The 26,719-nt window shown below is 37.4% G+C and overlaps 1 protein-coding gene across 1 annotated transcript in view; it reads left to right on the top strand.

Annotated features, from left to right (window-relative positions):
* Nucleotides 1–698: 698 nt before the first annotated feature.
* Nucleotides 699–26,719, top strand: part of PTTG1IP (PTTG1 interacting protein) — a 193,987-nt gene continuing 167,966 nt past the window's right edge. Inside the window, exons 1-2 of the mRNA XM_053698766.1 lie at nt 699–852; nt 12,425–12,477. Coding sequence (XP_053554741.1) covers nt 768–852; nt 12,425–12,477 — 138 coding nt within the window. The 5' untranslated portion in view covers nt 699–767. The remainder of the gene's footprint in view (nt 853–12,424; nt 12,478–26,719) is intronic.

Genomic DNA, 26,719 nt, shown 5'->3' with positions numbered 1-26,719 from the left:
TAATAAAAGTATATTGCAGAGTTGTTTTATTATATACAATGTATCATTTTATATTACCATCTCAAAGTGTTTAATGTCCCTTTAAAGTGTGGCACCGCATATTTTCTCTGCATTGGCCCTGGTTGTTAGTTTCACTAATGGTTGCCTGGGGGCAATTGTCACACTGTCCCTTGGCCTAGTCCACCCTGTTGCTTAATAAGCATTATGCTTGTATTCCTCTTCTTTATTGCTCGGTTACATACTAAAGCCATATAGAGCATAACGTTATTAAAATAATGTGAACAGTCGAGTTTTACATAATAGTTTTTGTCCTGTGATTGAAACTACAAGGGATAAGGGGAGGAGTATATGCGAGTAGTACAAGAGAAAAACAACTGAACTGATTTGTGAAGGGCGTGACTAAGTACGTAAGTCTTGGCCGATCTTTTAGGGGTGAGAGTAGACTATATATATATATATATATATATATATATATATATATATATATATATATATATATATATATATATATATATATATATATATATATATATATATATATATATATATATATATATATATATATAAAAATAAAAGTCCGGAAACATAGTGGGCGGAGCTATGTATCACAGTGGGAGGATTGTGGACGTGAGGTGTAACCAATGTAAAGTTGCAAATTATTGGTAGTTAGAAGCTGGGCTTTGGAGTCACGTGATCCTGGTGGTTTTGCTCCAGTAGGTGTCAGTGAGTGAGGACGGGTAAACAGAGGGTCCAATTGCAAGTTGAAGATGGAGAGGTCGGCGCTTGGAGTTTTATGCTGTGTGTTTAGCCTGGTGCTGCTGATGGCAGATCTGGGCCAGTCAGAGGATATTAGTAAGTAAAGTTTGCCCGGGAGTAGCTCAGTATGGGGCCGAGGAAATATATAAACTACGGCAAACGGTAACTTTATAGTAGTAGAGAAGTACAGTTTCACCAGATAACATGGGATGTTGTATAACAAGGACGATCTAATATGACAGATTTAGTCAGAGAAATCTCCACTAATCGGCTGTGGAATCTGTGGATGTCTTTAGCACCAACAGTGATTTACTTATGTACTGTGATGTCTTAAAGGAACATTATACTGCTGTTTTAGGGCCTCACTTTCATAAGGTGTAGTGAGTGTTATTCACGATATGTTTATATAGCCTGATGGTTGGCGATGTTACTTTGAGGATTAAAACTCCTGAGGCATTGAACTATGTACCGTAAGGGAAGACGGGGTAGGGGCAAGTTGTTTTGTTGATTTTCTTTTTGGAACCCATTTATTATAAATATTTTAAATATTGTACTGGCTGTAGGTCTGCCAAAAGTTTACTTCCATAAAATATTTTTACCAAATGTTTGATTAGTGTGTTGCCACTTTTTCAAGTGTTTTGTTATGCTGTTAAAACTTAGGACAGAAAACTTAAAGGGACAGTTTACTCAAAAATGTTCTCTTCTTTAATTTGTTCCCAATTATCTACTTTACCTGCTGGAGTGTATTAAATTATTTACAAGTATTTCCATTACCCTTATATTGGCATTTTAAATAGTTTATTTAGCCTCTGGTATTGCCCACCCATCCTGAAAGTTTTTGGCCTCAAGGCCAAGCTGTGTTAACACAGCCAGTAGAAGAAATTACACTCTCAGTGGGTTATAGAAGAGATAAGGTAATAAAATGTTAATTTTCCATTGTTATTTCCAACTATTGATAATTAGTTTACAGACAGATATAAGATTAAGAAGCAGGTATATGTACACAATGTGATAAAGTAATGAGATCTGATTATAGCTACAAGCTCAACCCATTTTATTAGGTTGTGACCTCAAAACACACAATCGGCTAATTCATATACACAAATAAGCCTTAAAGGCACACTGAACCCAAATTTCTTCTTTCGTGATTCAGATAGAGCAGTGATTTTCAACCTTTTTTTTGCTGTGGCACACTTTTTTTTTTTTTTACATAAAAAAATCCTGTGGCACACTACCATCCCAAAATTTAAAAAAATCACACATTTGTAGCCTAATACAGTATGTCTATATATATATATATATATATATATATATATATATATATATATATATATATATATATATATATATATATATCTATCATGTACACAAAAGAGACGTACCTGGAATATAATCCTGGTACCAAAAAAGACAGGGTTTCAGCACTCTTTTAGAAAAACTCACAAATCACTTTAATGTAATTCAATACTTTAAAGTGTCAGTAAACTCTGATGATGTTGCAGCTAAATATAAAATCCAATATCTATTTAAAATTTATCAGCATTGTTCAATTATCGATAAAAGCAATCCTAACATGTTTTATTCTATCTTTATGTTTGCATCCTGACCGTTTTTTTCTCTCCGGTCTCCAACCCCTCCACGGCGTCTCCAATGTGGGCGGTATAGACTTACTCTGTACTTCCCACATGTAAATGATCTGACGTGCATTTATCCGCCCTCAAAAGCTCGATCACGCTCCTGTGTATGTCATCTCTAATTTACGATAATGCTACTGCGCATGAATGTATGTCGCATCATTACATCGTAATTATTACATCTACATTTGTTAATATATTATCCCCTTAGCGAAGGTAAATCACTAGCGTTAGCGGTTCTAAGCATCGAACGCTTGGCGTGGACGTATGATTTGGGGGCATGCGCAGAACGCGGAATATTGGAAAGCAGGCGAAGATTAAGTAATTGTGCGCGCGCTCGCAAAGAAGGTCAATAGCTCGACCGAGATGATAGTTATAGGCTAAATCTAAATTCTTGAAATATATGAAAAAAAAGCGGCGGAAAAGAAGGCAGACTGTGGATACACAAGCGGTACACATTGGAATATAAATTTTATAATAAAAAAACTGTACATTATAATTTTGATGAATGAAAGTCTACTTAAATACATGTTGCACATTTAAAAATGGTATTTTAATTTGGGAGTATACTGTCCCTTTAATAGTGGCAGCCAAATTCCACACAACATGGGAATAAATCCATGTAAATATTAAAACACATAAGCATACAAGTTCGACTCATGAATGACAGTTCAAAAGAACCTGACCGGTCAGGGATACACGAAAAAGCACATGTGAGGCGAAATGTAGATAGCAGTAATGTTGCTTAGGCACAGGTTTTTATAGTGAACCACTACACCCAACTACCTCAGAACCTCCCAAGGAATGGTCATGGAAGGTATATCCTGGACAGATATATGAACCGGGATCTAAGTGGTAAACACTGCAAAGCCTGTGTCGGGCACCTTGTAGAAAGTGATTTCACAGTTAGAAATGAATACAGTTACTGCAATATACAAAATATAGGCTATTATATCAAGTGAGACCTCCTCTGGCTTTGCTACACCCAGCTGCTTACAGCACCCCTGCAGTTATGGGGCTACTTGCTGCGCAGGTTACAAAGGGGATCTAAGCAAGCCAGCAGGTGAGCCCCCTGAATATATACATAGGTAGACAAGTGGGTAACAAATGTAGAGGTTACACAATTTATGCAATATTGATTACATTCGCATAGTGCATACATATATCCACAGAAGAAGTCTGCAAAGCAAGATGTAAGGATGTTAGCATGAAGATGTCGCTGGTGAATTAGTGTTTTCACATGCAGGCAAATAAGAGTCAAGTTGTAGTTAGTAGAGCACAGTCTAAGCAAGGAATGTATGACTCCAAGCGAAGACAGGTATCAAGATATTAGTCTCAGTGAAAGACAAAACAGCGCCTTCTCCAACTTAACAAAATGCCATTATTTTCTTCAACATGGTCACCTATTCCATATCAGTATATTTCAGGTGTCAACATGTCACACTTATACGACCTTGCTTTCAGATGTTGTTGTGTCCAATATCCACAGGGGTATGTATTGTCCCCACTTGTTAGCATTCCATGCCGGTAGCGATCTCCATCGCAAACGCCAAACACAGCGGTGCTCCACGTGTATCACGTGACCTGGTAGGCTCCACCAATGCCGACGCGCGTTTCACCCGCTCGACTGGAATTCAGACCGGGCTTCGTCAGGGCGTAATACTGCTTTGATCCATGCGTCCTGTTATATAGATCACTTTTCTATGTGGGAAAAACGAGGAGGGCGATAAAGGACCGCATCTCAGAACATAGAGATGATGTAAAGAATAAAAATCCTAAAAGCAATGTAGCAAAACACTTTGAGTTGGCGCATAATTGCAATCCTGATTCACTCAGATTTGTGGGCATAGACAAAGGCATCATAAACGGGAGAGGAGGAGATAATGATAAAACCCTCCTGAGAAAGGAATGCAGGTGGATATCAATCCTTGGGACACAAATTCCAAATGGTCTCAACGATAAATTAGATATGGCCTGCTTCCTATAAGACTGTACTTAAGGTAGAGTGGAGTGTTGATATGGAGAGGTATTTTGCTTTTACACTCCATTCTACCTAACCAAAAATAAGCAGATTCTACAAGATATATGACAATGAAAATATAAAGAACATGTTGTTTCTTGAATGACAGATTGTAATGTTTTTAATTGTAGCAACCAAGTATAAATGTTTGAGGAAAAATATGTAACATTTCAAACCTTGGCTTTGCTTCTTGTAAATTTGAAACATAAGACTGTAAATAATAGCAATCACATAAGATTGAAAGCTGCCTGTAGCAGCATGTGAAACTTTCACCTTCCAGCAGAGGCGCAACATCATTGATCTATATAACAGGACGCATGGATCAAAGCAGTATTACGCCCTGACGAAGCCCGGTCTGAATTCCAGTCAAGCGGGTGAAACGCGCGTCGGCATTGGTGGAGCCGACCAGGTCACGTGATACACGTGGAGCACCGCTGTGTTTGGCGTTTGCGATGGAGATCGCTACCGGCATGGAATGCTAACAAGTGGGGACAATACATACCCCTGTGGATATTGGACACAACAACATCTGAAAGCAAGGTCGTATAAGTGTGACATGTTGACACCTGAAATATACTGATATGGAATAGGTGACCATGTTGAAGAAAATAATGGCATTTTGTTAAGTTGGAGAAGGCGCTGTTTTGTCTTTCACTGAGACTAATATCTTGATACCTGTCTTCGCTTGGAGTCATACATTCCTTGCTTAGACTGTGCTCTACTAACTACAACTTGACTCTTATTTGCCTGCATGTGAAAACACTAATTCACCAGCGACATCTTCATGCTAACATCCTTACATCTTGCTTTGCAGACTTCTTCTGTGGATATATGTATGCACTATGCGAATGTAATCAATATTGCATAAATTGTGTTACCTCTACATTTGTTACCCACTTGTCTACCTATGTATATATTCAGGGGGCTCACCTGCTGGCTTGCTTAGATCCCCTTTGTAACCTGCGCAGCAAGTAGCCCCATAACTGCAGGGGTGCTGTAAGCAGCTGGGTGTAGCAAAGCCAGAGGAGGTCTCACTTGATATAATAGCCTATATTTTGTATATTGCAGTAACTGTATTCATTTCTAACTGTGAAATCACTTTCTACAAGGTGCCCGACACAGGCTTTGCAGTGTTTACCACTTAGATCCCGGTTCATATATCTGTCCAGGATATACCTTCCATGACCATTCCTTGGGAGGTTCTGAGGTAGTTGGGTGTAGTGGTTCACTATAAAAACCTGTGCCTAAGCAACATTACTGCTATCTACATTTCGCCTCACATGTGCTTTTTCGTGTATCCCTGACCGGTCAGGTTCTTTTGAACTGTCATTCATGAGTCGAACTTGTATGCTTATGTGTTTTAATATTTACATGGATTTATTCCCATGTTGTGTGGAATTTGGCTGCCACTATTAAAGCTACTGAATTACATTAAAGTGATTTGTGAGTTTTTCTAAAAGAGTGCTGAAACCCTGTCTTTTTTGGTACCAGGATTATATTCCAGGTACGTCTCTTTTGTGTACATGATACATTTAAACTAAGGGTCTGCACCATATTTAAATTTAAGTTGCTTGGACATTTAAGCCCTTACGCAACCAATCAACTCACACTAGCAACTGCGTCCTTTCCTAAATTGTTCTTGATTTTTTTTTATATATATATATATATATATATATATATATATATATATATATATATATATATATATATATATATATATATATATATATATATATATATATATATATATATATATATATATATATATATATATATATATATATATATATAGTGGGACCTCGGTTTACAAACGACTCGGTATACGAAATTTCGGTTTACGAATTCAAAATCTTGAAAAAAATTGTCTCGGTTTAAGAATTTTTTTCGCAATACGAAACAAATGTTCCGGTTTGCCCCTCGGTTTACGAATTTTTTTCGCAATACGAAACAAGTGTCCCGGTTTGCCCCTGCATACTGAAGTGTGGGTAGCAGTTGTTGAGCCTTTTGGAGCCATTTGCAGCAAGTTGTTGAGCCTTTTGGAGCCATTTGCAGCAAGTTGTTGAGCCCTTTGGAGCCATTTGCAGCAAGTTGTGGAGCCTTTTGGAGCCATTGGAGCCACTTGCAGCAAATTTTGGAGCCTTTTGGAGCCATTGGAGCCTTTTGCAGCAGGTTTTGTAGACTTTATTTGACTTTTTCTCTCACCTCCGGAACGCATTAATTGGTTTTCAATGCATTCCTATGGGAAACCGTGTTTCGGTTTACGAATTTTTCGCAATAAGAAACGTCCCGGAGAACGAATTAAATTCGTAAACCGAGGTCCCACTGTATGTATGTGTGTATATATGTGTATATATATATATATATATATATATATATAATGTATGTGTATTGTGATGCCATGCCTCCTACAAACTATACGTGACATATTGACATTCATTCACAAACAATCATAATGATTGTCTGTGAATGAATGTCACTATGTCATGGTTGTAAATTATGCCTGCCTGATGAGCCTGTCGCATACCTCTCAATATTTCAAAATTTGAAAGAGGGACACCCCTGCACTGGGAGTAAAAAACAAGCAAAGTTTAAAAAATATGTCACACTGTTGTCAGTCTCCCGCGGCACACCTGAGGATCTCTCATGGCACACTGGTTGAAAAACGCTGAGATAGAGCATGCAATTTTAAGCAACTTTCTAATTTACTCATATTATCAAATTGCCTTCATTCTCTTGGTATCTTTATTTGAAATGCAAGAATGTAAGTTTAGATGCTGGCCCATTTTTGGTGAACAACCTGAGTTGTTCTTGCTGATTGGTGGATAAATTCATCCACCAATAAAAAAGTGCTGTCCAGAGTTCTGAACCAAAAAAAGTTTAGATGCCTTCTTTTTCAAATGAGGATAGCAAGAGAATGAATAAAAATTGATAATAGGAGTAAATTAGAAAGTTGCTTAAAATTGCATGCTCTATCTGAATCACAAAAGAATAAAGTTGGATTCAGTGTCCCTTTTAAGTGAAGGTGATGAATTAGTGTCCTTGTTTTTAATAAGCCTATTAAAAACAAGGGCACTTTAATTCATCAAAATTGACATTTCACTGGTTTCTTCAAAAACGTACCTTTTATCCTAAATGCCGCCCCAGCGATGCTGTCGGAAGCCTTTGCAGATGTCAGAAATGATGAATCAGGCTTCCTCCAATAACAGCTTCCCCCCCGGGGGAATCTTGGCCTGATGCAACGCTGTGATTGGAGGAAGCCGGATTCGTCATTTTGGACCCGCAAAGACGGCTTGCGACGGGCGGAGGAAGTGCTGGAGCGGCTGCCAGGATTAAAAGGTAAGTCTTTTGAAGAAAACAGTGAAATGTCAATTTTGGTGAATTAAAGTGCCCTTGTTTTTAATAGGTTTATTAAAAATCGAGCACTAATTCATCAAAATGGACCTTCACTTTAAAAAGCAAATCTCATACATTTTATACTCTGCAGCTGGTAAAAAAGTAATTAAACATATTTGGGTAAAAACAGTATACTGCCCCTTTAAAGGGTCATGAAACAATTTGTAATGTAAAGTGTTTGTGTGTTGTAAAATCAAACTTTGAATTGTTTATTCATTTTGCCCTCCTTTCTTATAATTTCATGGAAAATGTTTGTTTTTCCCAATTATGAGAATTGGAAGTGCATGCTGCAGATATCAAGATACATATGAAACACATTTTTTTTCTTCTTTCATTATTCAGATAGAGCATGCTATTTTAAACAACTTTCTAATTTACTTCTGTTATCAGTTTTTCTTCTTTCACTTTGTAATTTTTGTTGAAAAGCAGGGACATAAGCTAAGGAGCCGGTGTTCTGTAATATTTTCCTACTGTTACGTTTTCCTACCTACGTAACTCATACGGCCAGATAGAGCACTTTCATATCTGCCATTTTTGTTTCAAACGGAGGCTGATGTGAAAATATTGATCGGATTGTTATTTGGCTGTTTTGAGCGCAGATCTCGCTCAAACTTAAAACATAATCAAAACATATTATGTATGTTAAAAGCTTGTGATGATAACATTACTTTTATAAATGTATTTTTTCAGGGTACAGATATGTTTTGATTATATTTTGTTACATAGCCTGAGAAATACTTTTATAAAATTAACGCTATCATCACAAGCTAATACCATACATAATATTTTGTGTTTGTTTTAATTATTTATGTTTCAGCGAGATCTCCATTGAAAACAGCCAAATATAATGTGGTCGGAAAATTATACAGAATCCGATCACTATTTTAACATCAGCCTCCTTTTGAAACAAATATGGCGGATATCAAAGTTCTCTATCTAGATGTAGGCTTGGCCTTACGCGTTAAGTAGGTAGGACAACGTAACAAGGTAGGGAAATATTACAGAACACCGGCCCATTTTTGGTGCACTATATGGCAGCAGTTTTGCAAAAATGTTATCTATTTGCAAAAGGGTTAGATGGCAGCACTGTTTCCTGCCATTTAGTGCCTTTCAGCACAGAATAGCATGGGAACAAACCAAATTTGATTCTAGAAGTAAATTGGAAACTTTTTTTTTTTTTTTTTTTTTTTTAAATGGTTTGCTCTGTCTGAATCACAAAACAGTTTTTTTGGGTTTTATATCCCTTTAACTGCACTCACCAGAGGTGATGAAATAATGTAAAACAATGTAAATTTGGCTAACAAAACCACATCTAGCATTCTAAAGCAAAAAATAAATAAATACATAAATGCTTTGATTTGTTAAATAATATTTCTTCATTACTGACTCTTGCTACAAATTAAACAATTAGGTAAAGTCTCATTTGGGAGATGTGAGCATTGCAGCTCCCAAATACAACAGCATTTTTATTTTTAAACAAATTCCCTTCATTTGTTATTTTTCAGCTTCTTCAAAATTGTTAAAGGGATGGTTTACCCTAAAATTGTCTCCCCTTTAATTTGTTCGTATTGATACATTTTACCTGCTGTAGTGTAGTTAATTGTTTACATATAGCTCCTTTACCTTTTTGTATCAACATCTGAAATAGCTGATTTTGCCTGTGGTATCCCTACCTATATTAAAGGTTTCTATACTTAAAGGGAATGCAAATCCTAGTGTTTTTTAAAAACGCTAGAATTTACTATTACTATAAAGAAATAGGTATTTCAGTGATCACTTTGTAAAAAAGTGTGCTAAACTTACCCTTTCTGTGCTGCAGCCTCCTCGCTAAACTTAGTGTCTCCAGCTGCCTACGGCACAGCACTCCCTTTTTTTTTTTCTTCCCAATGAGGTGACGTTTCTACCTCCTAAACCAATAGTCGTGCTAGCCATACGGTACTGATCTGTATGCTAGCACGGCTATTGGTTTAGAGGTGGAGACATCACCTCAGAGCACTTGGCCAGAACCACTGAGTTTAGTGAGGAGGCCGTGGAACAGAAAGGTTAGGTTAAGTTTTGCATACTTTTTTACAAAGATCACTGAAATGATTTTTGAAATGCTAGGATTTACCCATTCCTCAGCTTTGCACAACCAACCAACATTGTTATATTAATATACTTTATAAACTTTTAAACCTCTAAAATGTATAAGCCACTAATGACAGCCTCTTATCTCATGCTTTTTTTTTATTAGCTTTTCATAAAAGGGGAGTGCTAGTTCATGTAAAACATATAGATAACATTGTGGGTTGTGGATGACACAAAAGGTGGCAAGCTTTTAGCAAAATACTCAAATAAAACTAATTACTCTGAAAGGAAAATCTATGCATACGAAAATAACAGCAAATTTAAGGTACAGTGCACTTAAAACAGCATATTTTGATTTGTTTCAGGGGTAAGATTCTAATTTTAATATATGCCGGCGGTGTACTTTGTTCTACATAGCCAACTTTTACCTAATGGAGAGCTCTTATTTCTTTGGGAGACATCTTGCCACTCGCAGGGTCATCCCCTTTTTTAATAGAATTCCACAAGGTCTGCCCCTGCGGGTGTCAGCGTGGAAAACCACATCTAGACTAGAACATTTTTATTTTTTTTTAGAATTGGGGCCTTAGTCTCCAGCTGTATCATAAGTAATGACAGAGGAGCACAACTTTACTTGATATGTTTAACCCCTTTGCCGTAAAGAAGCATTTTATTTTTAAATCGGAATAATGTAAGCCCCACTTATCTAATCAAGGTTCTGTATAATAATCTGTGCTGTCAATGGATATATGTAAGAAGTGTTATTGTGATAGGTTGACCTCTATAACTGAATGTTATTAGTTTCATATTTATGCTTTTAATATTGTGGATGGGTATGGTGTCACATAATATGTGAGCTCTGGTTGTTTCATTCCTTTCCTCAGAACCCAGATTTCCTGAAATACAGCACCAATGATAAATTCAGCTCTTGAATAATTTTGGTTACCTAACCTGTTCTCTTTCAAGTTAATCATGAAAATCTGCTTGTTGTATGGTTTGGCTAATCCCATGGGTTATTTTACAGTAACTATTAATTTATTAAGATTATTATAGATACCTCTTTACAGGGCTTGACAAATCCTGTGAGCCAAAGCTTCTAAAATTTAACTTCTGGCTCCTAGTGTTTTACGATTAGTGTATATATATGTGTGTGTATAAATAAATACATTTAAAAAAAATATATATTTATATTTATTACATTGACTGGTTTTGCAGTTTTCCTTATGGCTACTATATATGAAATATTTGTATATATATATATATATATATATATATATATATATATATATATATATATATATATATATATATATATATATATATATATATATATATATATATATATATATATATATATATATATATATATATATATATATATATATATATATATATATACCTGAAATGCAGTTTATTGACCTTGGTTTTATTCTAAAATCGATATTACAGCATTTGTTTTAAATAAGGGACTCTAAATTATATATAGATGCATATAGAATTATCACAAACATTTCGGTAAATTTAAAGGGACGGTCTACACCAGAATTTTTATTGTTTAAAAAGATAGATAATCCCTTTATTACCCATTCCCTAGTTTTGCATAACCAACAGTTATATTAATACACTTTTTTTTATCTCTGATTATCTTGTTTCTAAGCCTCTGCAGACTGTCCCCTTATTTCAGTTCTTTTGACATACTTGCATTTTAGCCAATCAGTGCTGACTCCTAGGTAACTCCACGTGCGTGAGCACAATGTTTATCTATATGGCATACATGAAAAAACTCCCTCTAGTTGTGAAAAAAGTCAAAATTTATTCAGATAAGAGGCGGCCTTCAAGGACTTTCAACTAAGAATACCAAGAGAACAAAGCAAAATTGATGATAAAAGTAGATTGGAAAGTTGTTTAAAATTTCATACCCTATCTGAATCCCGAAAGTTTATTTTTGACTAGACTGTCCCTTTTAACAAATTGTAGTTCCCTGGCATTTGGGTTTGTCCAGGCTTCAGCTATAACAAAATAAACTTACTTTTTACTTAGATACATGCCATTTCAGCTTGTTAAACTTTAGGTGAAAGAACTATCAGATTTTTTCTTTTATGATTTTAAGTGGAGCATACATTTTTAAATACCTTTCCTATTTACTTCTATTTATAATTTTGCTTCATTCATTTGCTTTCCTTTATAGAAGAGAGCAGCAGAGTAAGCGGAACACTTTGGTAGGCTATTTATAAGAGGCATATATGTGCAATCACCAATCGGCTAGCTCCCAGCTCCAGAGCCTATCTAGGAATGCTTTTCAACAAAGGTTATCAACAGAACTAAGCAAATTAGCGAATAGAAGTAAATTGAAAAGTTGTTTAAAATGGTATGCTATATCTAAGTAATGAAAGAGAAAGTTTGGGCTTCATGACCCTTGAAAACATTTGTCTTTTTTTTTTTTTTTAATTTTAGAAATAGGATGGAAACCCTCCTAAGGAGATTGAACATTGTTCATTCTGCATTTGAAATAATTATTTGGCTGTTGGATTGATAATCTTAAATATTTGTTTTGCAGACTGTTCCTCTTTAAGTAATACAACTTGTGAGACGTGTTTGAAGAATGTCAAGGTGAGTGATGACACGTGAAGCACACATTTATATGCTTTGTGGCATAACTGGAAAATGTATTGTTGTTCTTTCCGTAACAAACAACTGTTATAAGGTAATGAATCACATGAAATATGTTTGGTCTTCCGTGCAGATAATAAGGTCTCTGTTTGTAGATACTTAAAGGGAAAGTAAACACTCTGAGATTGCAATATACAATGCTTAAAGGGACAGTGCACTGTAAGATTGTTTGATAATAGAAGTAAATTGAACTTTTTTTTAAATGACATTCTCTGTTTGAAACACACACCACTATATATATATATATATATATATATATATATATATATATATATATATATATATATATATAGTTTTGCAGTTTTAAAGTCCCCTTAATCATTTTGTTGTTGTTAATAATTTTATATTTTTCAATGACTTGTTTCATTTTTTTATGTTCTGCATTGTGAATAATTACTGTTGAATTGTAGTGACTAACAATGTTCGTAAGCTCTAAGCGCCATGTTTACTCTGCGAGCTGTGGCTTCCATGCACACAGCCTCCGGGGGGTTTAATTTAGTTAGCAGTTAGTATTAAAGTGATTTTATGGTATGATAAATCTGCAGTGGAATTTGGAATGTTAATCTTTTTGTTACAAGTTTTTTAGATTTGTGTATGATTGCCAGTGGATAAATAATGTAGATTAAAAGACCATTAAACTTGTCATTTCAACAACGCATACAGTGTTACATTATTGCAATATACCTTCATTATTTATTTTGCAGCCTTTTTCTGTAAAATACATCTAAAATTATGCTGCTTTCACTTTCTCCCAAGGAATCTTGGGTTAATACTTGTATGCAATTTATGTGAGCTTTTGTTTACCCTTCCCTCCCTCAGATTCTGTGGTGTCACTGTCACATGCTTTTAAAAGTTGGATTATCTGTTTTGCATCAACAGTCATTGTAGGAAAATTATTCTTTGCAATAGTAGCTAAGTTGAATCCATTCTAAACCTTCTTAAAGGGACACTGAACCCAATTTTATTTCTTCCATGATTCAGATGGAGCATTCATTTTTAAGCAACTTTCTAATTTACTACTATTATTAATTTTTCTTCGTTCTCTTTCTATCTTTATTTTAAAAGCAGGAATGTAAATCTTAGCAGCCAGCCCATTTTTGGTTCAGCACCATGGATAGTGCTTGCTTATTGGATGCTTACATTTACCCACCAATAGGCAAGCATAACCCAGGTTCTCAACCAAAAATGGTCTGGCTTCTATGCATCACATTCCTGCTTTTTAAATAAAGATAGCAAGAGAATGAAGAGAAAATAATAGGAATAAATTAGAAAGTTGCTTTAAAATTGCATGCTCTATCTGAATCCTGAAAGAAAAAAATGTGTGTTTTTAGTGTCCCTTTAAGGGAATTACAAGAGGGCAGGATACTCCAGTTTGCACATGTGTAAACAGAGTTTGTGCTATATCTGAGTTTTAGTTTGTGGTTGGTTATCAGGGGTTCTTTTGTTCTGGGGGACAGGGAAATTGGTGAAAAAAATAAACATAAAACAATATACTCATTTGACAAAATAAAGCTGCAGTTTTCATTGCAAAAATATTCTATAAAGGTTCATAATCATGTAGTTTACAATTTGTGTTTTAATGTCCCTTTAAGGCAGCAAAAGTAACAGAAAAAGTCTTTGAGTAGGATGTTGGGATGGTAAAGGGGATAAACCACACTACTGTAATATGGAAAATATACGGAAAACGAATCTCTGCTGAATCATTCCACATATAACAACCATTTAAAAGGATGTAAAACTCATTTTATTTGTGTTTGTAATATGCCTGCAGTAAATATATTTTAATATAAAATGTTTAGTTTTTGGCATTATTACAAATTTGTAATATACATTTATTTTGTCCCTTTTCATGTAGTTTAGCTATGAAGAGCTAACCCTGCTACATAACTTTCCCTAATGGGCTTTAACTGATAGCAACCACAAAAGAATGTGTTTAATACTAACATTACAGTGGCTAGGCTTATTGGTGGGTGGAGTTTGGCTATAGAAAAATAACACATCAAACAAGCTGTTCATTTGTATTAAAATGTTTAAAGTTGACTGATGTTATTATATAGCAAAACTAAAATGTGTCTTGTAACTAACAAGGGGTTTACTTTTTTTAAAATATATATTGCAAAAGTCTGCATACAAAATTAGTATTTAACCCCTTAACTACCAGCATACAGGTTAGTTTAGCCCTTAAGGACCATTGACTGTGTCTTGGGCTGTTAGCACACCTGTGTCTCCACTGTCAGCGAGACTATGCTATTTCTGCACTGCTGAGGCATAATGGAGGACACCCCAGGCTATCAGTCTCATACTTGTCAGTGTGGTGCCTCCATTCATGAAGTGCACGCTGCGATCGGCGTGTATCTCATGCTGCTGCTGGAAGCCTGCATGTCAGGCTAGCCAGCAACAGTACATTAACTGTCAAAACTTAGTTACAATCACTGTGACAGCCAGAAGAAAAGAGAAAAAAAGGTGTGGGTAGGAGGGAAGGTATGTTCTCAAAGCAATCCGAAGGGTGCAGATCGATGATATTCTCACCTTCTGGTTCAATTATCCTTTCTAGCGAAATTCTACAGCCAAGGTGTCCATATCTAATTAAATTGGTTCATTTTGTCGTGGACCTTAAATGGGTACAGTTCCCTTTTTTTTCTTTTTTTTTCTTTTTTTTTTTTTTTTTTTTTTTAATGTAAATGTATTTCCTAATAATATATATGATCTGAAGTATGGACAGGGGTGTAGACCTCTTCCACTCCCTTGCAATGGCTAGCTTTGTTGACAAGTAGACTAGAAGGGATTTGGAGGAAGGGCCTAATTTCCGGAGTCCCAAATGTAGGAGACCAAGCTCGGATCTAGCGGGTACATCTATTGGCATATTTCTTAAGTCTAAAAACCTTGTACCATATAGGTTTAATGCTGGGGTAATCCCACAATATATGTACTATTGAGCCCAATTGGCCACATTCTCTCCAGCAAAGAGGAGAGGGGCCTCCAAATTATCCTATGTAGGATGGCTGGCACTAAATGCCATCTGACTAGTATTTTATAGTGGATTTCCAACAGGGTGACACAATGCAAAGTCTTTTTTTTTTTTTTTGTGAATAAAATTTCCCAGTATCATTCTCTAGTGTCCCCCGTTTAAACCAGATATCTTTTCCATGCATTATGTTGACTTAATTTATGTTGGCCAGAGACTGAATGTAGTAGCAATCACCACAAAGCAAATAATCCACTCCCTTGTTATTTCCTGAATTGACTACTGCAATAACCTACTTGCTGGCCTTCCTCTCTCCCACCTCTCCCCTCTTCATCCATCCTAAATGCCTCTGCAAGGCTAATCCACCTTTCCTGTGTATCTGCTGCACCTCTCTGTGAGTCCCTTCATTGGCTCCCCATTCACAGCAGAATTAAATTCAAAATCCTCACCCTTACATACAAAGCTCTCACCAATGCCACTCCCCTCTACCTATACTCCTTTAGTCAACAAGTATACTCCAGCCTGCCCACTAAGATCCAACAGTGACCTGCTCCTTGCATCTTCGACTATCACCTCTTCCCATGCTAGACTACAGAACTTCTGTCGTGCAGCACCTACCCTCTGGCACACTCTACCTCGTGCTGTCAAGCTTTCCCCTAATCTTTCTTAATTTAAATGCTCCCTGAAGACTTTTTTGATCAGAGAAGCCTACCACCCAACTCGGTAATAAATTAAAGTGACTGTAAATTTTGAGGCTAAAGTGCCCGGTTTTTAAAAATTCGATTATAAACAGGGGCACTTTAAGTCATCAAAATTTACATTTCACTTGTGTTGGGGAAAAAATACTCACCTTTTTAATCTTGACAGCTGCTCCAGCTTCCTCCGCCCATCGCAAAGCCTCTTCCTGGGTCTAAAATGAGGAATCCGGCTTTTTCCAATCACAGCGTTAAATCAGGCACTGATTCCCCCCCGGGGGGAAGCCGTGTTTTGAGGATGACCGATCCATCATTTTTGACGTCAGAAATGGCTTGCGACGACCGGGATGCTGGAGCAGCTGTCAAGTTTAAAAGGTAAGTATTTTTTCCCAACACGAGTAAAATGTAAATTTTGATGACTTAAAGTGCCCCTGTTTTTAATCAAATTTTTAAAAATCGGACACTTTACCCTCAAAATTTACATTCACTTTAATTCCACTCACCTAATAGTTCTAGATTGCAAGTTCCCACGGGAATAGGGCCCTCAATTCCTCCTGTATGTGTTTTGTAAAATTTTGTCTTGTCTCTTACACGTTTTATATCATTGTCTTATATAAATGAATAGTACTCATGGACAGCGTTGCGGTATATGTTGGCGCTTTATAAATAGAATATAATAATAATAAAAAAAATAATAGTGTTTGAACTTTTGTCGGCTCCGATCGCATCTCCTACAGATCGGACTAAATGGAGCACACTCCCTGATAGCGAGAGCATGGAAATCTAAAATAATTCCAACTAAACGAACCTGGATTGATAGAACCACTGAGCTTTTACACTTAGAAGGGTTTGGGTATCTTAAAAGGAAAAAAACAAAATTACTTTCTAGATGTTAGGCTTTATTGAGAGCAGTCTCTACATGACAGCTGATCTCACGAAACTTGACCTACATACGCGGTATTAGTCTCTTTCACAGAGAGGGTCATTAGCATACACACAACTCGTAACTTGAATTCCTTTTCTTTCTTTGTCTTCCATTTTTTTTTCCCTTCCCCCCCTTTTTTCCCATTGATACCCCCTCCGTGTTCAATGGATTTGCTTTTTGTTATGGAGTTTCTACTTGAATGAGTTCCAGGGACACATTTGAGGACATTTGGACCTCTGTGGTCCCTGGGTTATAATGGACATTAGCGGTTACAAAGTGATATGGAGACTAATTCAAACAGCAAAGTCCTGATAGCATAATTGGACAATAAGTATTGTTTTATGTACAGGATTTAGATGTTTTTCGACATATATGTATTGTTTACTGTTAATCCTTTTATTCTGATCAATAAAAATCAACATAATAAAAAAATAATAGTGAAACAATCTGGTTCCCCTGAGCCATCTCTGTTCCCATTTGTCAGTTCTCTCAAGTCTGCTATAGGGAAGCCCCAATATCCCACAAGGCTATCTAAGTATTTTTCAGACAAGTGGGGAAAGTTTATCCATTTATTATCTTCTTATAAATCTTTAACATGAGTCGCCTGCGTGTTTGACCATATGTGTGTCTGAGAGGCAATTAAGGGAACTAGTTATGGTATGAATGGGTAAGGAATTAGGGGATACTTCACTGCTGTGTATAAAGTTCTGGGATTCCATTAATGTGCCTAAAATAACAGGGTGATCTATGTTTAGTTCTTTCTTGTAATATGAAGGTATCCAGGGTCAGAGAAGGTCCTGTAGGTATCAATGCCCTTTCTACATCCTGCCATCTAGGAGTAACATTGGATATGCTCCATGGGATAATCTTGCTGCGGCATGGTTTAGGATGATATTCGTGAGGGTTAAACCACCTTTTCCAATTGGTCTTTGTAGAGTTAGTCTAGAGGTCCTTGGTTTTCATTCACCCCATATGTATGTGGTGATCATGCTCTGCAATTAAGTTATGGGTCTGGGTACTGTGAGTGGAATGCATCTGAATAGGTAGGTTAGCTTAGGAAGAAAGGTCATTTTGATTGCAACTATTCTTCCCATCCAAGATATTTCTGAGAATTCCCATGATTCCAACAGACGTTTGAATTCTGGAATCCGTTCTGTAAAGTTTTTAGTTATGACCAAGGGGATGTCTGGGCTTGGATAAATCCCCAAATGTTTAAAGGGACACTCAAGTAAAAATAAACTTCCATTATCCATATACTGCATATAGACACTTTCCAATTTACTTCCATTATCAAATTTTGCAATGTCTTTTTATATACACACACTTTCTGGGGAACAAGAATCCTACTGAGCATGTGCACAGGCTCACCGGGTATACCTATACTGGCTAGGCCAACTGAAACAGCTTGGTTTGAAGAAAATAAAATGTGCGTATATTCCATTATTTGAGAATTTTTATGTAATTAGGGATGCAGCAGGAGAACTACTGGGGCCTCTTATCCCTTCAAAAATTGTATTTAGGTAAATAGTACCAAACATAGTGTGATGTTAAGGGTGGATACAACATAGCAACATACATTTATGCACATAAATGGTTTAACATATCTCTAATATAACACTTTATTGTTATTGTCAATTTAATGGTGCACATGTCACATTTATTGTGAATATGGATGCAATATTGTCAAGGGTTGTTTGCACAGTATGGAGGATCACCATGTTTTGCCTACTTATAGGGTTATAACTATTTAAACAGTTATAATCCCCCGAAACGTGTCAAGGATTAAATCACATTTTGAATGACCTGCAAATGCCTTCTTCAGTTCTTTATACTAAACTGTTTGGCACCAAGGCAGTAGCAGATTTGGTGCAAGTGATCTATATACACTCAACGGCTACTTTATTATGTATACCTGTTTACTTGCTTGGTAACAAATAGCCAATCGCATATCGGCAACTCAATGCATTTAGGCATCTAGACTTGGTGAAGACAACTTGCTGAAGTTCAAACCGAGCATCAGCATGGGAAAGAAAGGGGATTTAAGTGACTTTGAACATTGCAGAGTATATAATAAACTGCTGATCTACTGGGATTTTAACGCACAACCATCTCTAGGGTTTAGAGAGAGTGATCCGAAAAGAGAAAATATCCAGTGAGCTGCAGTTGTATGGACGAAGGTCAGAGGAGAATAGGCATACTGGTTTGGGATAGAAGGGCAACAGTTACTCAAATAACCACTCGTTACAACCTTGAAGCAGATGGGCTACAGCAGCAGACATCACACCGGGTGCCACTCCTGTCAGCTAAGAGGAAACTGAGGCTGCAATTTGTACAGGCTCACCAAAATTGGACAATAGAAGATTGTAAAAACGTTGCCTGGTCTGATGAGTCTCGATTTCAGCTGCGACATGCAGATGGCAGTGTCAGAATTTGGTGTAAACATGAAAGCATGGATCCATCCTGCCTTGTAGCAATGGTTCAGGCTGGTGGTATGAAGTTGTAGGCCCTTTAATACCAACTGAGCATTGTTTAAAAGCCACAGGCTACCTAAGTATTGTTGCTGACCATGTCCATCCCTTTAAAAGCCACAGGCTACCTAAGTATTGTTGCTGACCATGTCCATCCCTTTATGACTACAGTGTACCCATCTTCTGATGGCTACTTCCAGCAGGATAATGCTCCATGTCACAAAGCTCAAATCATCTCAAACTGGTTTCTTGAACATGACAATGAGTTCACAGTACTCCAATGGCCTCCAGTCACCAGATCTCAACCCAAAAGAGCACCTTTTGGGATGTGGTGGAACAGAAGATTTGCATCATGGATGTGCAGCCGACAAATCTGCATGATGCTATCATGCCAATATGGACCAAAATCTCTGAGGAATGTTTCCAACACCTTGTTGAATCTATGCCACGAAGAATGAAGGCAAAAGGGGGTCCAACCCGGTACCAGCAAGATGTACCTAATGAAGTGGTATGTATGTAGTATTATATTGCAAAAAAAAAACCCATCAGATATATGTATTTATGAATAAATAAAGCATCTTCTATGTGAAGATCGTTGGGATGTGAAATTTTCATGTCTGGTTAGCACACTTAAGAATATGCTATCGTGTTTGCGTGCGACTAGTGTTTTTTAATGTTTTTTTATTTTTCTTTCAGCTTTTTTTGTTGTTGCTACGTTTACTTCTATGGGGGGGGGGGGGAATAGGTTGTCGTGCGCAATATTCTAAATTCAGCTTTGCAAGTGTGTTGGGGTTAATGCACAAGCGAAAACAGTCTTTCAACTCATAATATGAGCACAATCGGACGCACGCAAAAATCTTTTAGCAGAGTTAATGCTCGAGCAGGGGCATTAAATAGTTCTCCACTTGTAATCTGTTCCAAAATGTCAATGTGCTCTGCAGATATACATGTCAGACAATCATTGTGTAGAATGTACTTGGGTTAGGCTTGTGATATCTGGAATATGCACTTTCATCCCGTGAAAATTGGTAGTCCTGCAATTTTCAGAGTGAAATTGGGTAAAAAAAGTTGTAATTTTAAAAGGCCACTTAAAGGGACAGTCTACACCAGAATATTTGTTTTAAAAGATAAATAATCCCTTTATTACCCATTCCCTAGTTTTGCATAACCAGCACAGTTATTTAAAGACACTTTTTACCTCTGATTATCTTGAATCTAAGCATCATCTGACAGCCCCCTTATTTCAGTTCTTTTGAAAGACTTGCATTTTAGCCAATCAGTGCTGGCTCCTAGGAACACCACGTACGTGAGGACAGTGTTATCTATATAAAACACATGAACTAACACCCTCTAGTGGTGAAAAACTGTCAAAATGCCCTGAGATGAGAGGCGGCCTTCGCAGGCTTAGAAATTGGCATATGAACCTCCTCCTAGGTTTAGCTTTTCAACTAATACCAAGAGAACAAAGCAAAATTGGTGATAGATGTAAACTTGAAAAATGTTTAAAATTACATACCCTATCTGTCCAAAATTGGATTAACATTTAAATTTGCAAGAAAATATTTTAACTTTTTTTTTTTTTTTTTTGTAAATCCAGAAGAACTCTCCTTGCTGTCCCCAAGCCAACAGCACAGTGCTGCAAGGCAGGGCAGACATTAGGAAGGTGACATCCTACCCAAATTCATTAGTTATAGCGTTGGCTTCCTGTAACCTGCACATTACTAATCCTGTAACCTACACATTACTAATAGGCGGCATAGCAATGTTTATGTCACAGCCAATTGCTTACTTTGCTCTGCTTGTTTGCAAGTTATCTATGGGTGCACTGTAACTAGAGATTTGGAGCGGGATGTCCTTAGGTTGGCTGAAACACTTGCAGCAACCCAAAAGAAAAGAAAAATGCCACAGGCTTGGACTCAGCCAGGAGAGTGATGTTTGGCTAACTATTTAAAGAGCACTTTAACAAAATATGAAGAGAAATGTTTGTTTACAAACAAAGGTTGTCACGTATACTTGGTTAGTACGTTTTCTTTCCTAAGACATGGAGAGTCCACAACGTCATTTCAGTTACTAGTTGGATATTTGCTCCTGGCCAGCAGGAGGAGGCAAAGAGCACCACAACAAAGCTGTTAAAGGGACAGTCTAGGCCAAAATAAACTTTCATGATTCAGATAGAGCATGTAATTTTAAACAATTTTCCAATTTACTTTTATCACCAATTTTGCTTTGTTCTCTTGGTATTCTTAGTTGAAAGCTTAACCTAGGAGGTTCATATGCTATTTTCTTAGACCTTGAAGCCCACCTCTTTCAGATTGCATTTTAACAGTTTTTCACCACTAGAGGGTGTTAGTTCACAACATATTTCATATAGATAACACTGTGCCCGTGCATGTGAAGTAATCTGGGAGCAGGCACTGATTGGCTAGACTGCAAGTCTGTCAAAAGAACTGAAAAAAGGGTCAGTTTGCAGAGGCTTAGATACAAGATAATCACAGAGGTTAAAAGTATATTATTATAACTGTGTTGGTTATGCAAAACTGGGAAATGGGTAATAAAGGGATTATCTATCTTTTAAAACAATAACAATTCTGGTGTAGACTGTCCCTTTAAATGTCACTTCCCTTACCCATAACCCCCAGTCATTCTCTTTGCCTCTGTCAATGGAGGAGGTGAAGGTAGATGTCTGAAGATATATTTCCTTTTCTGGGGTACTTTTCCCTGCAAGCAAGGATTTGGGTCTAGCTGTGTCCACGTCAATCTCTTGAGGTAAGGGTAGTGGTGACTTTTAAGCAGTTAGAAACACTGAGCAAGGACCACCTCACTACTTTCTAACATATATTGCCCTTGGTATAGAAAGCCAGAGTTGGTTACTCTGTTCTTTCTTTTTTGACAGGTCTCTGTAAGGAGTATGTGAGCTTTCTTCCTGCCAGACAGCTGGATTTGCAGGTAAGTGCTTTTGTCTTCTAGGTCTTGGAGACTTGCACTTCAGAGGATGTTACTGCAATTATTAATTGGGACACATTTATCCTTTATTGGGGATTTACCTTGGCAGGGTGCAGGCACTCATTATGTGACAAGAGTTAGGGGTTAATCTTCTTTTAATGTGTGAGGAGGTTATACCTTAACATATATTATTTTTTTATAATGTGGCTCATTGTTATTGAGTCTCTGATTGGGACTTACAGTGAGGGATAGAAGTGTGATTATATTCAAAATCGGCTGTATTAAGAGTGTTTATAATGAACACTGAAATGCTTGCTGGCATTTTTACTCTCCGGTTTTTCAAAATCGACTATTAAGAAACGCACGCTTTTGTTGTGTTGCAGAGTTTTTTGGCTGATCACGTGACTCTGCGCTATGAGCGGAGCAGCGTTTTTTGTCTAAGCCTCTCTAGAGATCGTCAGGAAGCCCTTTGTTGGGATCTGCACGATTTTTCTTTGATGCAATATCATATTTCTCAGGAGGGTCAGTTAGGGCACCTCAGACTGTCTGAGGTGTAGAGGTCCTTATTTAAGTTTTTTTTTTTTTTCTTTTTTTTCTTTCTGAAGTACAAATTTGCTCTGAGGGAATTTAATTTTTAAAGCGACAGTGTAATTTTAAATATATTTGTCTTTCCAATAATTTCTGGGAATCATGTCTTCTATGGATATGGAGCAGGAGACTGTTCTTATGGATAAATGTTTGTGTCTAGAGGCCCAAATTGTTTTACCTATGCAATTTTATTCCTCATGTTTAGAAAAGACATTGAAATGTAAGGATACATTTCTTTTTTCTGAGCCTAATGTCTCAGGATGATGCTGTTCAGGCAATGCCATAGCTTTATCCTCAAACGTCCCAAGCCTCAATGGCATCACATACAGTGCCCTGCAGTTCCTCTCAGCCTCCTGCAGGAGTTTATTTGCCATCAGATTTTGCTGCTCAGATATCTTCTGCGGCATTATCTGCTTTTCCTATTTTGGGAAAACGCAAGAGGAAATCTAAACATTTGTCAGAAGGTAAGGTGTCTGTTTCTACTGCTGCCGTGAAGATTGACCTCCCTCATAAGTCTGATAAGGAGGATACATTGGTAGCCTCTGAGGGTGAAATCTCAGATTCTAATAGTATAATTCCTTTGTCTGACTCTGTAGAGGTAAACTTCAGATTTAAGCTTGAACACCTCCGCTTACTGCTAAAGGAGGTTCTGGCTACTTTGGACGACTGACGCTTCTGTCGCCGTCAACCCTAAGAAATCTAGTAAACTTAACAAATGCTATGATGTTCCTTCTGCTGTGGCAGTATTTCCTGTTCCAGACCGTGTGTCGGAGATCATTGCACAGGAATGGGATAAACCTGGGATACCTTTCTCCCCGTCTCCCGTTTTCAAAAAGATGTTTCCTGTTGCTGACTTTATTCGAGACTCATGGTGTACAGTACCTAAAGTAGAAGGGGCTATTTCTACTCTGGCTAAGAGAACTACGATTCCTATTGAGGATAGCTGTTCTTTTAAGGATCCCATCAGGGTTTACAATGGCAACCTGCAGTTTGTATTGACACAGTAGAAAATGCAGCATCTTATTGGTGTGATGCCTTGTCCGAACTGGTTTTAGAGGACACAATCCGTTGGAGGAGATCTAAGATGGGATTAAGGCTCTCAGGCTGGCCAAATCCTTTATCTCTGATGCTAATATGCAAGTAATTAGACCTTGGAGCCAAGATGTCTGGCTTCACTGTCCTAGCCCGCAGTGCTCTGTGGCTTAAATCATGGTCAGCTTATGTTACCTCCAAGTCCAAGCATTTATCTCTACCTTACAAGGGTATATACCTTATATTGGCATTTGGTATCCCCACCTATTCTGAAAGTTTGTGGGCGCAGGTCCAAGCTATAGATAAGCTTTGTAAACACAGCCAGCAGAAGAGATTACACTCCCAGAGATAAGGTAAAATGTTGATTTTCCATTGTTCTCTCCAGGTACTGGTGATTGTTTTATGGACAGATATAATATAAAGAAGCAAGTATATGTACACAATGTGATACAGTAATGAGTAATAATTATACCTACAAGCTCAACCCATTTTATTAGGTTGTGGCTTCAAAACACAAAATCAGAGCATTAATATACACAAACCTTAAAAAGCTCATTTTCATACATTTTTACTCTGCAGTTGGTAAAAAAAGCAATTGTAAACACATTAAGGGAAAAACTATTTTACAGTATACTGTCCCTTTAACTATTCTGCACACCACTGCAAGTGTAACTTCTTCTGCTTCTTCTGCTGGCCATGTTTACTTAGGCTTGTCAATAGCATATACTCCAGTATCAAAACTTTCAGTATAAGTGGCTATATCACAGGCTAAATTATCCATTTCAAATGATGAAATAGGAGTAAAGGAGCTACTAATTTAATACACTCTAGCAGGTAAAATTAATCATTGGGAATAATTTTAGAGGGGAGAAAATTTTTGGGTGAACTGTTCCTTTTTTAAAGGCTCAGGTCCTATGGTCTTGGGAGGAGTCTTCTTTCCCAATAAACATTTTGGAGTTGAGAACATCTTCAGTGCTCTGATGGCCTGGCCTCAGTTGTCCTTAGTTCGATTTTATCAGGTTCCAGTCAGACATCACCTCAGTGGCTTACATCAACCACTAGGGAGGAACTCGGTGAGTTCCTTGGCCATGAAGGTGGTGGTTCGCATTATGCTGTGGACGGAAGCTCACAATTGTCTTCTTTCTGCCATCCACATTCCAGGAGTGGACAACTGGGAGGCGGATTTCCTGAGCAGACAAACTTTCATCCCGGGGAGTGGTCTCTCCATCCGGAGGTGTTCTCCAGGTTAACCCTCAAGTGGGGGGTACCAGAATTGGATCTGATGGCGCCTTGTCAAAACGCCAAGCTTCCAAGGTACTGTTTAAGGTCAAGAGATCCTCAGGCCACTCTGATAGATGCTCTGGCGGTTCCATTAAATTTCGGTCTATAATTCCTTTTTCCTCCATTTGCGCTCCTTCCACGAATCATCACTTGTATCAAACAGGAGAAGGCGTCTAATTCTGATAGCTCCTGCAGGATCTAATTTGCAGACCTAGTGAAAATGTAATCTCCTCCTCCTTAGAGGTTTCCTCTGAGGAAGGACCTTCTAACTCAGGTTCCTTTCCTCCATCCAAATCTCGTTTCTCTGAAGCTAACTGCTTAGAGATTGAACACTCGTAAGATTCACCATAAGGTATGGCATAAATACCTAGTATATTGGTGTGAATCAGAGAGCTACTCTTGGAGTAGGGTCAGGATTCCTAGAATTTTGTCTTTTTTTCTCGAGGATGGTCTGGAGTCAGTTCTCTGAAGGGTCAGATTTCTGCATTATCTATTCTTTTACATAAGCGTCTGGCGGATGTGCCAGACGTTCAATCTTTTTGTCAGGCCCTAGTTAGAATCAGGCCTGTTTTTAAACCTGTTACTCCTCCTTGTAGTCTTAATATAGTTCTTGCAGCAGGCTCTGTTTGAGCCAATGCATTCCATAGATATTAAGCTATCTTGGAAAGTTTTTTTGTTTCTTATTGCTATTTCTTCTGCTCAGAGTTTCTGAACTTTCTGCTTTGCAGTGCAATTTGCCTTACCTTATTTTTCATGCCTATAAGGCGGTCCTTCGTACTAAATTAGGGTTTCTCCCTAAGGTGGTTTCGGATAGAAGTATCCATAAGGAAATTGTTGTTCCTTCTCTCTGTCCTAATCCTTTTTCTCATAAGGGATGTCTGTTGCACAACTTGGATGTGGTGCGCGCTCTAAAATTCTACCTACAGGCTACTAAGGATTTTCGCCAGTCTTCTGCCCTGTTTGTTTCTCTAGAAAGTGTAAGGGTCAGAAGGCTACTTCTACTTCTCTTTCCCTCTGGTTGAGAAGTATGATTCGTTTTGCTTATGAGACTGCTGGACAGCAGCCTCCTGAGAGACTTACAGCTCATTCCACTAGGGCTGTCTCCTCTTCTTGGGCTTTCAAAAATGAAGCTTCTGTGGAACAGATTTGCAGGGCTGCAACTTGGTCCTCTCTGCAGACTTTTTTTCTAAATTCTACAAATTTTATACTTTTTCCTCGACTGAGGCCTCTTTTGGGAGAAAGGTTCTTCATGCGGTGGTGCTTTCTGTTTAGGTCTACCTGTCTT

Source organism: Bombina bombina, chromosome 1 (assembly GCF_027579735.1).
Source record: "Bombina bombina isolate aBomBom1 chromosome 1, aBomBom1.pri, whole genome shotgun sequence".
NCBI classification, from domain to species: domain Eukaryota; kingdom Metazoa; phylum Chordata; class Amphibia; order Anura; family Bombinatoridae; genus Bombina; species Bombina bombina.
The sequence above is the reverse complement of the archived record's forward strand: the minus strand, read 5'-3'. Positions and strand labels throughout refer to the sequence as shown.